Raw genomic sequence first — 13,729 nt, 5'->3', positions numbered from 1 at the left:
GGTATTTTAAGATTTTAAAACTGGATTAATTTTGGGTTCTAAAGTAAGTAAACTGATTTTTGTCACCAACTTGATCTACACATTCAAGTAGGAACAGTTGTATTAGAATGATTATCTTCCCAGTTCTGGGTCAATCCAGAATGTACACTCATATGTTTCTTTTTTTTAATATTTATTTTTTAGTTATAGTTGGACATGATACCTTTATTTTATTTATTTATTTATTTTTATGTGGTGCTGAGGATGGAACCCAGAGCCTCATACATGCAAGGTGAGCGCTCTACCAATGAGCCACAGCCCCAGCCCTCACATGTTTATTTCTATTGACAATGAAGAGTTGGTAAAAGCAACTATCAAGATGCTAATAAAAAATATTCTGAATTTAATTAGTCAGAACTCACTGGAAGGTTTTCTATTTCATAAGAAGAGAAATATGTCATTCATTTTATTTTTTTACACTTATAGACATCATCTAGTATGCCCCCTTCTTCTGTCTGGGTGCCCAAACCCTAGGTACTTCTCAGGGTCCAACACAGATACTGCATCCTTTATGGAGCCTCAGTTCAGAGCATTGGCCTGTCTCCCTGCACCCTACCCCCAGAGGATAGCAGTGCTACTTTGGGTGACATTGAAGCCTTAGAATAGCAGAATTCTCTCTTTTATCTGCCAGTTTGGGGAGGAATAAAATGTTAGCAAGGAAAATGAGGGCAAATGGTGACCATTTTACACAGAGTAAGTCTCTAGGCCAGAGGGATGAACCCTCCTTCAGATCACTTGGCTGTTTAGGGGTCGTTCACAAGCAAATGAGTCATTCTCGCTGTTGTCCAGATCCTTGCCAAATTCCATTCATTTTAGTTAAATTAGTCATGATTCCTGTCTCACACTAATTTACTGGTGTATTAAGTTTCTTTCCTAGGAGTTGACTTGTGACATTCCTTGCAGCGCGTAGCACAGAATAGCCATTCAGTAATAAGATAAATTAGCAAATGCCCCAATGATTCCTCAGGGACAAAGTCTTCCTTTTCTTATGTAATTAAATGTACTTTTCAAATAACCAAAACATTATTTAATGTTAACCACTGGTTCATTTATTTAAGATATTCCATTTTTTTTCTTTAAGGGTAGTACCTCCAAAAACTTGCTAGCTTTTCTAATGGAAATGTTATTTCATCATTCCATAGGACTTAGACTGAAACTCTCCATCTAACTAACCAGAGTACCAATCGTTCTATTCCTCCTCAGGAGAAATTAGCTAGACCTGCATTAACACTTCTCAATCAAGCCCTAATTGTCAAGAGACATGGTGTCTTTAATATAATGATAGGATTAGCAGCAAAAAAGAAGGACCCAGGTTTTAGCAGGCTTGGAGGCATGTCCTGCTGGGAGGACTATAATTACCATGCCAAACAGCAGGGCCAGGGTCTCAAAATCAATCCACTCCACCACGTGGGTCAGGCTGGGTCTCTGCAATCAAAGCACAAATTTGCCAATTAATCCTGTGCGTCTCCCTCCTGGGGATAAGCTCTAAAAATGTGCTGCCCTTTACTACAAATCCACTCATTGGGCCAAAGTTGGAAACACAACATCTACTTGCCTTTGAAATTGGATTATATCACTTCTGAAAAACATTCATGACCCAGTGCATCTGTAACATCAAACTTATGCATTAAAGTAATTTAAAATTTTTTAACGTTGTCCCTGAAAACTCTAAGAAGAACTATTGCCTGAACTGCAGGGTTGGTCCTTGAAGTTACTGCTATCATTTGGATCATAAATGTGTCCCTAAGGCTCATGTATTAAAGGCTTAGATCTCAGCTTCTAGCACGATTGGGTAGTGGAGGAACCTTTCAAATGTGGGGCCTGGTGGGAGGTCTTAATTCATTAGGGGAGTGTCCTAGAAGGAGATTTGGGGATGCCAGTCTTTTCCTCTCTCTCTTTGCTTCTCATCTGCCATGAGGTAAATAGCTCCTCTTCTATGTGCTCCTGCCATGACATACTGCTTTACCACAGACCCAAAAGCAAATGGGCCAACCAACATAGACTGACACCTCAAAAACAGTAAGCCACAATAAAGCTTTTTTCTTTTAAATCGATTTTTAAATGCAAAGCTTAGTAATAGGTACTTCTTGGAGTCCACATGTGTCTTCCTCAGTGTAATGGCATGAAGCCAGATGATGACGACGTGGACAATCATGTCTCCTACTCTCATGTGCCCTCCCACTCTAGTGGGTCACAGGGATAGGGAGCATAAAGTGTAAGTAAGGGTACTGCCAGTATCTGGCTTGGGAAAGAGAATGACCCAGTGGCTTCCCACAGTGTGTGTCTACCATGTACCAGGCTTTGTTCCCTGTTGAAGTAGCCCTAACCAAAGGCAAGGAAAATACACTTTCATTTGAAAGCGCTTGCAATGATTCCACAGAATTCCGAGTTTACTGGAATCTCAGCAATTATTTTTTCACCCGATCTTGTTGATACTTGGCAGGATTGATGAGTCCTCCATTTGTACGTGGTCTCCCAAATTTCGTTCTTCTAGGTTGAAGCGTTCGTTGCAGGAACACATTGAAGGATTTTTATGTCTAGGTTTTAGAATTCTGGGACATTTTATCTTTAGAGTTAGCATTTGTTTATACCAACTCTGGTCAAGAAAAAAGTTCAAGTTTTTACTACTGCTTTTAGGGTGGGCCTACATTCAAATTCCAGATTTTAAAAAAAGCATAATAAATTACTAATTCAGCAACACACACACACACACAGTTTTTTTAAACTAGTTGTTATTCTTGGGTTGATTGAATGGCCTCTACTAGCAATTTCAGAACAATCCATGTAATTGCATAGAGTTGTTTTCAAATCCAGTCTTGTGTTTCCACCTTTGAGTGGGTTCCTAATTTGGTTTCAGCATTACTGTCAAACAACTCTGGACTTCCATTTCCAGTAGGCACTCACCTCTCTTACTTCCCTAGGTGTATTCCCAATGTGGCTGCCTGATAGGACATGCTCCAGCCCTGGCAGGACACCATCAGCCCCATACATGCATCTCCAGGGGCCTCCTGGACAGAACCCTAACCCCAGGACCTCTCTACTCCCACTGCTAGTCTAGTTCTCAAGAGCTGACAACACCACTGCTAACTCTAATATCCCACAACCAAACAACCCTGGGTAAACACATGAGCAGGATGAGCCTTTCTTCAGCCAAAATGAGGACCAAAACTACCTGAATGTGTGAATGAGAAAAATCAAATGAAAAATATTCATCAATGCTGAAGTTTGTTGGTTCAAACCTCTAGCGTGGTCCTTGGGGGGAAATGTGGAAGTAGCATATAAAAGAATCTATAACACCAAATCCTGGAGTGTCTCTGAGTCTGACATTGTCTCCAGCGGTAAGTCAGAGATTCAGAACGTCACAACTTACATCGCCAATCACAGCCAGTGCTGCTAATGCTGCAAGGGCCCCCAACATGGCTGCCAGAGTTCTGTGGACGATCTGGAAAGAAACAAGAAATTATTTCATTCCAGTCCACAAGGGATTTAACACACACAAAAGCCTGTGTTGACATGAGTAGCTGTCTGTATCTGCATTAGACACCCTATCTATTAAAATGATAAATAAGCCAAGGGTCTCAATATTGGAGGGTCTAGACAACCCAACAGACGCACAACCACCACACTCTGCCTTCTACTGAAAGTTATTTTTATTTCCTGAATAATTAGATGACCCTGATAAAACAGTAGCAAGTTGGATAAAGTACATTCTACAAGGAAGCCTGCAGTGAACTGTCATTAATTATTTACCATCTACTCCCCAAGCAACTGAACTATTAGTTCAACAACGTAAATCAATTCTTCCCAATTACTGAGGCTGTTTTTAAACCCCAAATATGAAGCACTCAGTCTAATTGAGACTTCAGTGCTATCACTGACTCACAAAAGAATCTTTTTGATTTAATTATGATTTAAATGGACATGGAATTTCTAAAATAAAATATGAAGGAAAGATAAAGATGTAGAGAAACTGGAGCTCTCATATGTTGCTGGTACAAATGTAACATGGTGCAGCCACTGTGGTAAAACAGCTTGGCGGATTATTAAAAAATTCAATGTAAACTTACCCTTTCACTCAACAATGCTACTGGGGAATCTACCCAACAGAAATGAACACATGTGTCCCCATAGAGCATGAATGTTCTGAGTCAAACTGGAAACATTCCTAAAGTTCATCCACAATGAATAGACTAATGAAATGCAATATAGGCCACAACATGGAAGAGATGCAACATGGAATATGGAATGTGTAATGAATAAATTAAAAAACATTGAACTAAATGAAAGGAGACAGACACAAAGGACACTATATTGTATCCCACTTATCTGAACTATCCAAAAAAGGTAAATTTAAGGAAACACAAAAAGATCAGAGTTGCCTAAGGCTGGAGGTAACAAAAAGTGTTGTCTTAAAATAGGCCCTCTGTATCCTTATGAGGTGACGGAATGTTCTAAAACTGGATTGTGTTGATGGTTGCAGAACTCCTTAAATTTAGTAAAAATAATTTAATTGCACACTTACGAATGGTAAAATTATGGAATTAAATTACTTCTCAATAAAACTGTTAAAACTATAAAAAGAATGTGGCAAGACTGGGTTGAAAATTAAACACTAACAGACATATTCATTTCTTAATACCCTAAAGTGGTTTTCATTCCCTTATTTTATGGCTTCTACCTCATAGAACCTTTCTTATTCGTAATTACCTGAAATTTAAATTCTGATAAAATTGTTTCATCTATAATTTGTACCACTAGATTTAAAGTTAGGTTTCAGTTAATTTTATGCCAGGTTTTTTTTCCCCACAGTTTAGGTTTTTAAGAGTTGATGTATTTGAGTGTCTAAAATCCAGTAAATAGCTACCAAATTATATTAATTCCTTCCATTTGTGTCCTGCTTTTCCATTTCAGTTTACTTACTCATTTTAACAATACTTCATATTTGAGAGAGGCCATAGGAAATAGGTATAACAGGAATTCACTCTCAGCTTTATAGCTTGAAGACGAAAGCTGAAGTTAAGCTAGAGTGTGACTAAGCCAAGAGTCAGAGCCAGGTTTTCCCTCCTCACACTGAGGGCTCCTTTCTACCCGCTATAAAGAACAAGGCAAAGACAGTTCCAGCTTGGAGATGTCTTTCATTTTTATTTTTTTTTTGTTTTCTGCATTCCATTAATGCTTCATGTGTTAAACAAGTGGTGACAGATTTGCAAATATGCTTCGTTGAAGAAAGGAGGTGTTGTGATTTGGCTGTGTTCCCCAAAAAGTTCATGTGTTAGAAACCGACCCTCAGATCCATATGCTGATATTTGGAGGTGGAGCCTTTGGAAGGTAATTAGGGTTAGATGAGGCCACAAGGGTAGGACCTTTAGGATGGTATTAGTGGTTTTTATAAGATGAGGAAGAGAGACATGGACTAGCATGTGATGTCCTCCTCCATGTCATGATGCAGCAAGAAGGTTCTCTCCAGATGGCAGGACCATGCTCTTGGATTTCCCAGCCTCCATAACCATAAAGCTAAATAAACCTCTATTCTTTATAAATTATCTAGTCCCATGTATGCTGTTAGAGCGACAGAAAATGGACTAAGAAAGTAAAGGCACTATGGAGGTAGAGCAGAGTGGAGATGGAATCTACTCTGCAGTCTCAATCTGAGACATATTCCTATCTTCCAATTTAAGCTTTTGATTAAGTTTTTAGGAAGGAAAAAAGACTTTAAGAGATCTGACTGTTAGTCACTGGATAGCTATATTAGCAACAGAAATAAGTGACTTTTATTGGGCACCTACTGTGTACCTGGAAGTAACTAAATACTTTATGGACATAATCTAATGTATTTTTCAAAATGGCCCCAGGAAGTAGAAGCCATCATTACTCTGTTTTACAGATGAAGAAACAGTCTAGCAATGTTGAGTAATGTTCTCCATATCACAAAGCCAAGAAGATTCAGAGTCAAGATTAAACCCAAATTTTTCCTACTCCAGGGTACCTCCTCTCTCCTAGGGGGAGAATCGCTTGTTCATTTGTAAAATCAGGAAACTATACTGGATACCTAAAGGAGCTGTTGGCTCTGGAGAAAAATCAATGGATATCGGTGGAATTTGGCCCTGATAGTTAACCATATGGATGAGCAAAAATGAAAGCAAGAAACCACAGCCATAGTACTTATCCCCCACAGTTCTCAGGAGAGCCAGGAAGCTGGTTGCAGCTCCAATGATACCGTGAACTCTCACCACTCTCACCTGGGCCACTGCCACCATCAGCTCCTTTCTCCTCTGTGAAGTAGACAGTCCCTTAATACACATGCTAGGCAACCCACACACAAACATCCCTGCCATCTAAAGTACATGTTTTGGGACATGTGAATACAACTATTCCTTACTCAGAAACCCATCCCTTCAGCTAGCTAGGAGCCCACACCATATAAGAGGAGATATCTTCTATTCTTGTTATTAAGGAAAAAAAGTGATGATCAGGGCTGAGGTTGTAGCTCACTGGAAGAACAAGTACTTAGCATGAGTAAGACCCTGGGTTTAATCCCCAGAATCATAAAAAGAAAAAAGGAAAATGATCAGCCTTACACCTGTGAGATAAAACCTTTTAAACTAAATGATCTTATAATAAGATGAGTTTAATTGCCTTAGCTAATTATGAACATCCCTACATTTCTATGCTAAAGATAAAAAACTTTTCAATTATCAGGAATAATGCAAATGGTAGATGGGCCAAAAATGGTAAAATCAATAAAAAAAACTCTTAAAAGGTGCTTTAAAGGAATATATAAAGGCCCTCTTCTTATTTGTTTGCTGAAAAATATAATGTTTCTTTCCTGTGTCCCAAATGGCTTAGGAAGCACAGAATGCATGACCAACTTCCCAGGCACAGCCTCACAGGCAGGGCCTGGGCAGCACACCAGCTGCCCTTCCATCCACACTCCTCATCAGTCAAGCCTATACGTTCTGCTCTCATTTCTTTGACAACAGTCCAGGCTGTGAACTCCTTGAGGGCAGAAACTGTAAAGTGTCTCTTTTAGGTTCTCCTCAGAGCTCTGAAGAACAATCAATACTTTCTGAACAAGTGAGGAGCAAAAAGTCTAAAAAAAAAAGAGGGTTGAAGAAGAAAGCCAGAACCAATACCAGGAGAGAAAAGGAAGAGTTCTGGAGCAGTCCCCAGGACTGGTCCTCTAAGGTTATCTAGAGTACCTCCAACCTCCACACATCTGCCCCTCCTTATTCACACTAGGTTTCAGACACAGCCAGTCATCTCACAAACTACAGGTAGGAGAGCCTAATAATAAGATCAAAAAGATACTTGATTCAAATGGGAACCAAAAGAAAGCAGGGGCAGCTAAACTTATATCAGCCAAAACTGACTGCAAGTCAAAAAATGTCTCTAGCAATACCAGATCATTATATGATGATTAAAGGGTTAATTACACAGAGAGACACAACAATTATAAATAGGTACACCACCAACATCAGAACACTTAAGTATATAAAATTAAGACTGACAAATCTGACAAGATCAGGCTCATTCAGGGTGGTATGGACATAGACAAATATTGACAAATCCAAAGTGAGTAACTGCAACAGTGTAATAATAGTAAAGGACTTCAATACCTCGTTTACAATAGTGAATAGAACATCCATACATAAAATCAACTTCGTAAAATAGTCTTAAACAACACTATAGAGCAAGTGGATCTAACAAACACATACAGAAATTTCCACCCATCAGCAGCAGAATACACATTCTTCTCAGATATACACAGAACATCCTCCAGCATAGATCACAACTTAAATCACAAAACAAATATTTAAAAAATCTTATAAGGTCAAAATCTTACCAAGTATCTTTTCTCAGCACAATGATATAAGACTAGAAATCAATAACAGAAGGAAAATGAGAAAATTTATGAATATGTGAAAATAAAATAACACACTCTTGAAAAACTAATGGTTCAAAAAAAATCAAAACTATCTTGAAAAAAATAGAACTTGAAACACAGTGTACTGAAACTTATGAGATGCAGCAAAAATGTTCTAAGAGATAAGCTGATAAATGCCAACATCCAAAAAGATCTCAAATAAAAATCCTAACTTTACACCTCAAGTAAAAAGAAAAAAAAAGAACAAATTAAGACCGAAGTTACCACAAGAAAGAAAAACATAAATATTACAGCAGAAATAAATTAAATAGAGACTAAATATACAACTGAAAAGATCAACAAAACTAAGAGTTGGCTTTTTGAAAAGAGAAACAAAATTGACAAACCTTTAGCTAGACTAACCAAGAAAAAAAGGAAAGAGGATTTAAATAAATAAAATGAAGGAGGAGACACTACTACTGATACCATAGGAATGCTAAGGATTATAAACTGCTATGAACAACTATATATGCCCACAAATTGGACAATTTTGAAGAAATGGATATATATATATATATATATATATATATATATATATATATATATATTCTAGTAGGGGCTGAATCATAAAGAAATAGAAAAATCTGAGTAGACAAATAATGAGTAAGGAGATTAAAGCAGTAATTGAAAACCTCCCAGCAAAGAAAAGCTCAGGACAGTTTTTATGGGTGAATTCTTCACCAGCCATTTAAACAAAAATCAATGGCAACCATTCTCAAGCTCTGCACAAAATAATAGAGGAAGGAACACTTCCAAACTCATTTTATGAGACCAACATTATTCTTATACAAAAGTCAGATAAGGACACTACAAAGAAAGAAAACAGCAAACCAATATCCCTGATGAACACAAATGCAACAAATCCACAACAAAATTCTATGCAGCTAAATTCAACAGCACATTAACAGGATCATCTACCATAACCAAGTGGGCTTTATATCTGGATGCAAGGATGGATCAGCATATACAAGTCATACATAAATGTGATATAAGACAAAACAAAGGATTAAAATCATATAATAATCTCAATGGATGCAGGAAAAGGATTTGTTCAAATTTAGCATCCTTCCATGATGATGATGATCATGATCATGATGATATTTCAACAAATTAGGTATAGAAAGAATGTACCAGAATATAATAAAGTCTATATAGGATGAGCCCACAGCTAACATTGTTCTCATTGGTGAAAAGTTGAAAGCTTTTTCTCTAAGATTAGGGACAAAATAAGGATGCCTGCGCTCATGATTTTTCTTCAATATAGTACTGGAAGTCTAGTCAGAGCAATTAAATGAGAAAATAAACAAATAAAATGTATCTAAATTGGAAAGAAATAAGTTAAATTGCCTCTGTCATGCAAATGACTCTTCCAAAAATCGATTTAACTAATAAGCAAATTCAACAAAGTTTCAGGATTCAAAATCAATATAAAAATGCATTCATGTTTCTACACATTAACAAAAAATTATCTGGAAAAATTAAGAAGACAATTCCACTTATGGTATAATCAAAAAGAATAAAATAATTTGGAATAAACTTTAACAAGAAGTTAATAAAAGACATTAAGGAAGACACAAGTAAATGGGAAGATATTCCATGTTCATGGATTGAAAGAATAAATATAGTTAAAAATGTCCATACCACCTAAAATGATATGCAGATTCAATGCAATTTCCATTAAATTCTAATGGCATTTCTCATGAAAATAGAAAAAATAATCCTAAAGTTCATACGAGACTACAAAAGGCCCTGAATAGCCAAAGTAATCTTGAGTAAGAAGAAAATATGGAGGCAAGCATCACATATCCTGATTTGACAATACATTGCAAATCTACTCTGATCAAAACAATATTACTGTCATATAAAACAGGTAAATAGACCAATAGAACAGAGCAAAGAGCCCATAAATAACCCTACATAATGCTGTCAACTAATATTTGACAAAGGTGTCAGGGATACACAATGGGGATAAGATAATCTCTTCAGTAAATGTGTTGGGGAAACCGAATATCCACATGCAAGAGAATGAAATTGGACCCTTATCTTACATGATACACAAAATTAAACTCATATTAATTAAAGTCTTATATATAAGACCTGAAACTCTTTGCAATAGTTTTATTGTTCTTGTTTGTTTATTTTGTATATGACTCAAAAGCACAGGCAAACAAAAATAAAAAGCACAAATAAATAACTGAGACTACATTAAATTTTAAAAAATCTTCTGCACAACAAAAGAAAGAGTCAACAAAATGGAAAAGACAACATACAGAATGGGAGAAAATATTTGCAAGCCATGTGTCTGATAAGGGGTTAATATTCAAATACACAAGGAACTTAATAGAAAAAAATTTTAAATGAGCAAAGAACCTAAATGGCCACCAGGTATATAAGAAGGTGCTCAACCTCATTAATTACCAGGGAAATGCAAGTCAAAACCACAAAGAGATAATTGTCACACACCTGTTAGAATGGATAGAGGAAAGATAGAGGAGGCAAGTACAGTACAGATCTATGGAAAAGAGGACAGAAGTTCCTCCAAAAACTAAAAACAGGACTAAAAGTAGCCCACCAATTCGACTTCTGGATACATGTTCAAAGGAAAAGAAATCAGTGTTTCAAAGAGTGATCTGCACCCCACATTCCTTGCTGCACGATTCACAATAGCAAAGCTCTAGAGGCTATATATATATATATATATATATATATATATATATATATTCAACCTTTAAAAGTCCTGCTATTTATGATAGTATGAATGAATTTAAATGTGAAATGAAATAAGCCAAAAACAGAAAGACAAAAGTATTGCATGATCTAAAAAAAGTGGAATTTTTTTAAAAAGTCAAACTCATAGAAGCACAATTTAGAATGGCAGTTGCCAGGGAAAGAGCACAGGGAGGAAGGGGTGTCGGAGATTTTAAGGAGTTGTTGGTTGAAGGGTACAAACTTTTAAGTGTAATGTGAATAAGTTCTGAGGATCTAATGTAGAGTATGGTAACCACAGTTAAAAATATTGAACTATATACCTTAAATTTTCTAAAAGAGTAGATTGTAAGTGTTCTCACCACATACACACACTGAAAGATAAGTAAGTAAGGTGATCGATATGTTCATTAGCTGGATTTCATAATGCATACACACATCATCATGTTGTATACCTTGAATATACAAATATTCAAAATATTCAATTTGTCAATTATACCCAATGAGGCTGGAATGGGGAAAGAAAATGTGTTATGCATACACAATAGAATGTTATTCACTCTTAGAAAAGGATCTCCTGACATTAGTGACCTGATAAACTTGGAGGGCATCATGCTAAGTAAATAAGCCAGGCACAGAAAAACAAATACCATATGATCTCACATATGTCTAGCCAAAGGAAACTGTGTGGTCAGGGACAGAAAGAGAGGAGATGAGAAGAAAAGGAGAAGGGTGAGAGAGAGAGGAATAGGAGACAAGGGCCAGTGGCCGAGGCTGAGCACAAAGCCATGTGCTCAGGGAGGGAGTTTGGGTTTAATTACATCATTTCTCATTTAAAACAGAGTCAACTCTTTGCCTTCACTCCCACAAAAAAAAATAAATAAATAAAATATATATATATATATATTTCCCCCTTTCCCCTCACAAACTCTTATAAAAAAAAAATAAAATATATATATATATTTTCCCCCTTTCCCCTCACAAACTCTTATATATATATATATATATATATATATATATATATATATATGAGATTTATTTCTCTGTGTATATATGAGGGAGAAAGGAGAAAGAACAATGAGAAGGGTGAAGGGAAATGGTTTCAGAGCAACAACCTTCAAAGTAACATAAGACAACCCTGCCTCCAAGGAGGAATTCTAGGAAAACTATTTGTGTGTTAAATTTCTCTTGCTTTTGTCTAACCCAGGAAGGCAAGATGCCAAGATACCACACATTTTACCTCTCACCACCATTACAAGGCAGGTTGCATTTGTCTGACTTTATTTATTTATTTATTTTTTGCCCCACAATCACTTTTAATAAGACTATCTCTTCTTTTTTTAAATTATTTTATTTTTGGCTATTTAATAAAAACATTAAAATCATCTGCATGTATGAGGTGCTATGTGATGTTTCCATTCATATATCTTTTGTGTAATGTTCATATCTATTGATCTTCTAAACAAACATATGCATCTCTTCTTTCTTTTTTTTTATTTTTTATTTTATTTTTTATTTTTTTTATTGGTTGTTCAAAACATTAGAAAGCTCATGACATATCATCTTCCATACATTTGATTCAAGTGGGTTATGAACTCCCATTTTTTACCCCAACTACAAGTTGCAGAATCACATCGGTTACTCATCCACATTTTTACATAATACCATATTAATGACTGTTGTATTCTGCTACCTTTCCTATCCCCTACTATCCCCCCTCCCCTTCCCTCTCATCTTCCTTCTCTACCCCATCTGCTGTTGTTTAATTCTCTCCCTTGTTTTTTTTCCCCTTTCCCCTCACAAACTCTTATATGCAATTTTGTGTAACAATGAGGGTCTCCTTCCATTTCCATAGTTTCCCTTCTCTCTCCCTTTCTCTCCCCCCACTCATCTCTGTTTAATGTTAATCTTTTCCTCATGCTCTTCTTCCCTGTTCTGATCTTAGTTGCTCTCTTTATATCAAAGAAGACATTTGGCATTTGTTTTTTAAGGATTGGCTAGCTTCACTTAGCATAATCTGCTCTAATGCCATCCATTTCCCTGCAAAATCCATGATTTTGTCATTTTTTAGTGCTGCGTAATACTCCATTGTGTATAGATGCCACAGTTTTTTAATCCATTCATCTATTGAAGGGCATCTAGGTTGATTCCAAAGTCTAGCTATTGTGAATTGTGCTGCTATGATCATTGATGTGGCAGTATCCCTATAGTATGCTCTTTTAAGGTCCTCAGGGAATAGACCGAGAAGGGCGATAGCTGGGTCAAATGGTGGTTCCATTCCCAGCTTTCCTAGGAATCTCCATACTGCTTTCCATATTGGCCGCACCAATTTGCAGTTCCACCAGCAATGTACAAGTGTACCCTTTTCCCCACATCCTCGCCAGCACTTATTATTGCTTGACTTCATAATGGCTGCCAATCTTACTGGAGTGAGATGGTATCTTAGGGTGGTTTTGATTTGCATTTCTCTGACTGCTAGAGATGGTGAGCATTTTTTCATGTACTTGTTGATTGATTGTATGTCCCATCTCTTCTTTCTTAATGATGAAAAAACATTGAAAATCATTTCTTCTCCCTTTTTGAAATACACAGCACATTACCACTATCCATGCAATAGCACAACAGAACTTATGGCTCCTCTTTAACTGTAACTTAGTACCCATTGATCACCCTTTCTCCTACCCGCAGCTTCTACCCCCTACTTCTATGAGATCAGCTTTTTTAAATTCCATATATGAATAAGATTGTGCAATACTTGTCTTTCCGTACCTGCCTTATTGCACTTAACATAAGGATCTCTGGGTCCATATATGCTGCAAATAACAGAATTTCATTCTTTATATGACTGAATAGCAAGCACTCCATTGTGTCTATATCCCACATTTTTTTATTGGTTGTTCAAAACATTACAAAGCTCTTGACATATCATATTTCATGCATTTGATTCAAGTGGTTTATATCCCACATTTTTAATTCATTCATCAGCTGATGAATACTTAATCTACTTCCTATCTCATTGTGTTAGTTAGCTTTGCATTGCTGTGACAAAAAGACCTGACA

General features: G+C 36.5%; 1 protein-coding gene across 1 annotated transcript in view; it reads right to left on the bottom strand.

Moving 5' to 3' along the window:
* The window catches only part of Oca2 (OCA2 melanosomal transmembrane protein), a 336,227-nt gene that overhangs the window by 216,425 nt on the left and 106,073 nt on the right, over positions 1–13,729 (bottom strand). Inside the window, exons 9-10 of the mRNA XM_027925820.2 lie at positions 3,410–3,481; positions 1,399–1,464 (exon numbers count right to left, since the gene is read on the bottom strand). Of these exons, the coding sequence (XP_027781621.2) occupies positions 1,399–1,464; positions 3,410–3,481 (138 nt within the window). The remainder of the gene's footprint in view (positions 1–1,398; positions 1,465–3,409; positions 3,482–13,729) is intronic.

Source organism: Marmota flaviventris, chromosome 2, assembly GCF_047511675.1.
Source record: "Marmota flaviventris isolate mMarFla1 chromosome 2, mMarFla1.hap1, whole genome shotgun sequence".
In the NCBI taxonomy this organism is placed as follows: domain Eukaryota; kingdom Metazoa; phylum Chordata; class Mammalia; order Rodentia; family Sciuridae; genus Marmota; species Marmota flaviventris.
Note: the sequence above shows the minus strand (reverse complement) of the source record. Positions and strands in the feature narration are given on the sequence as shown.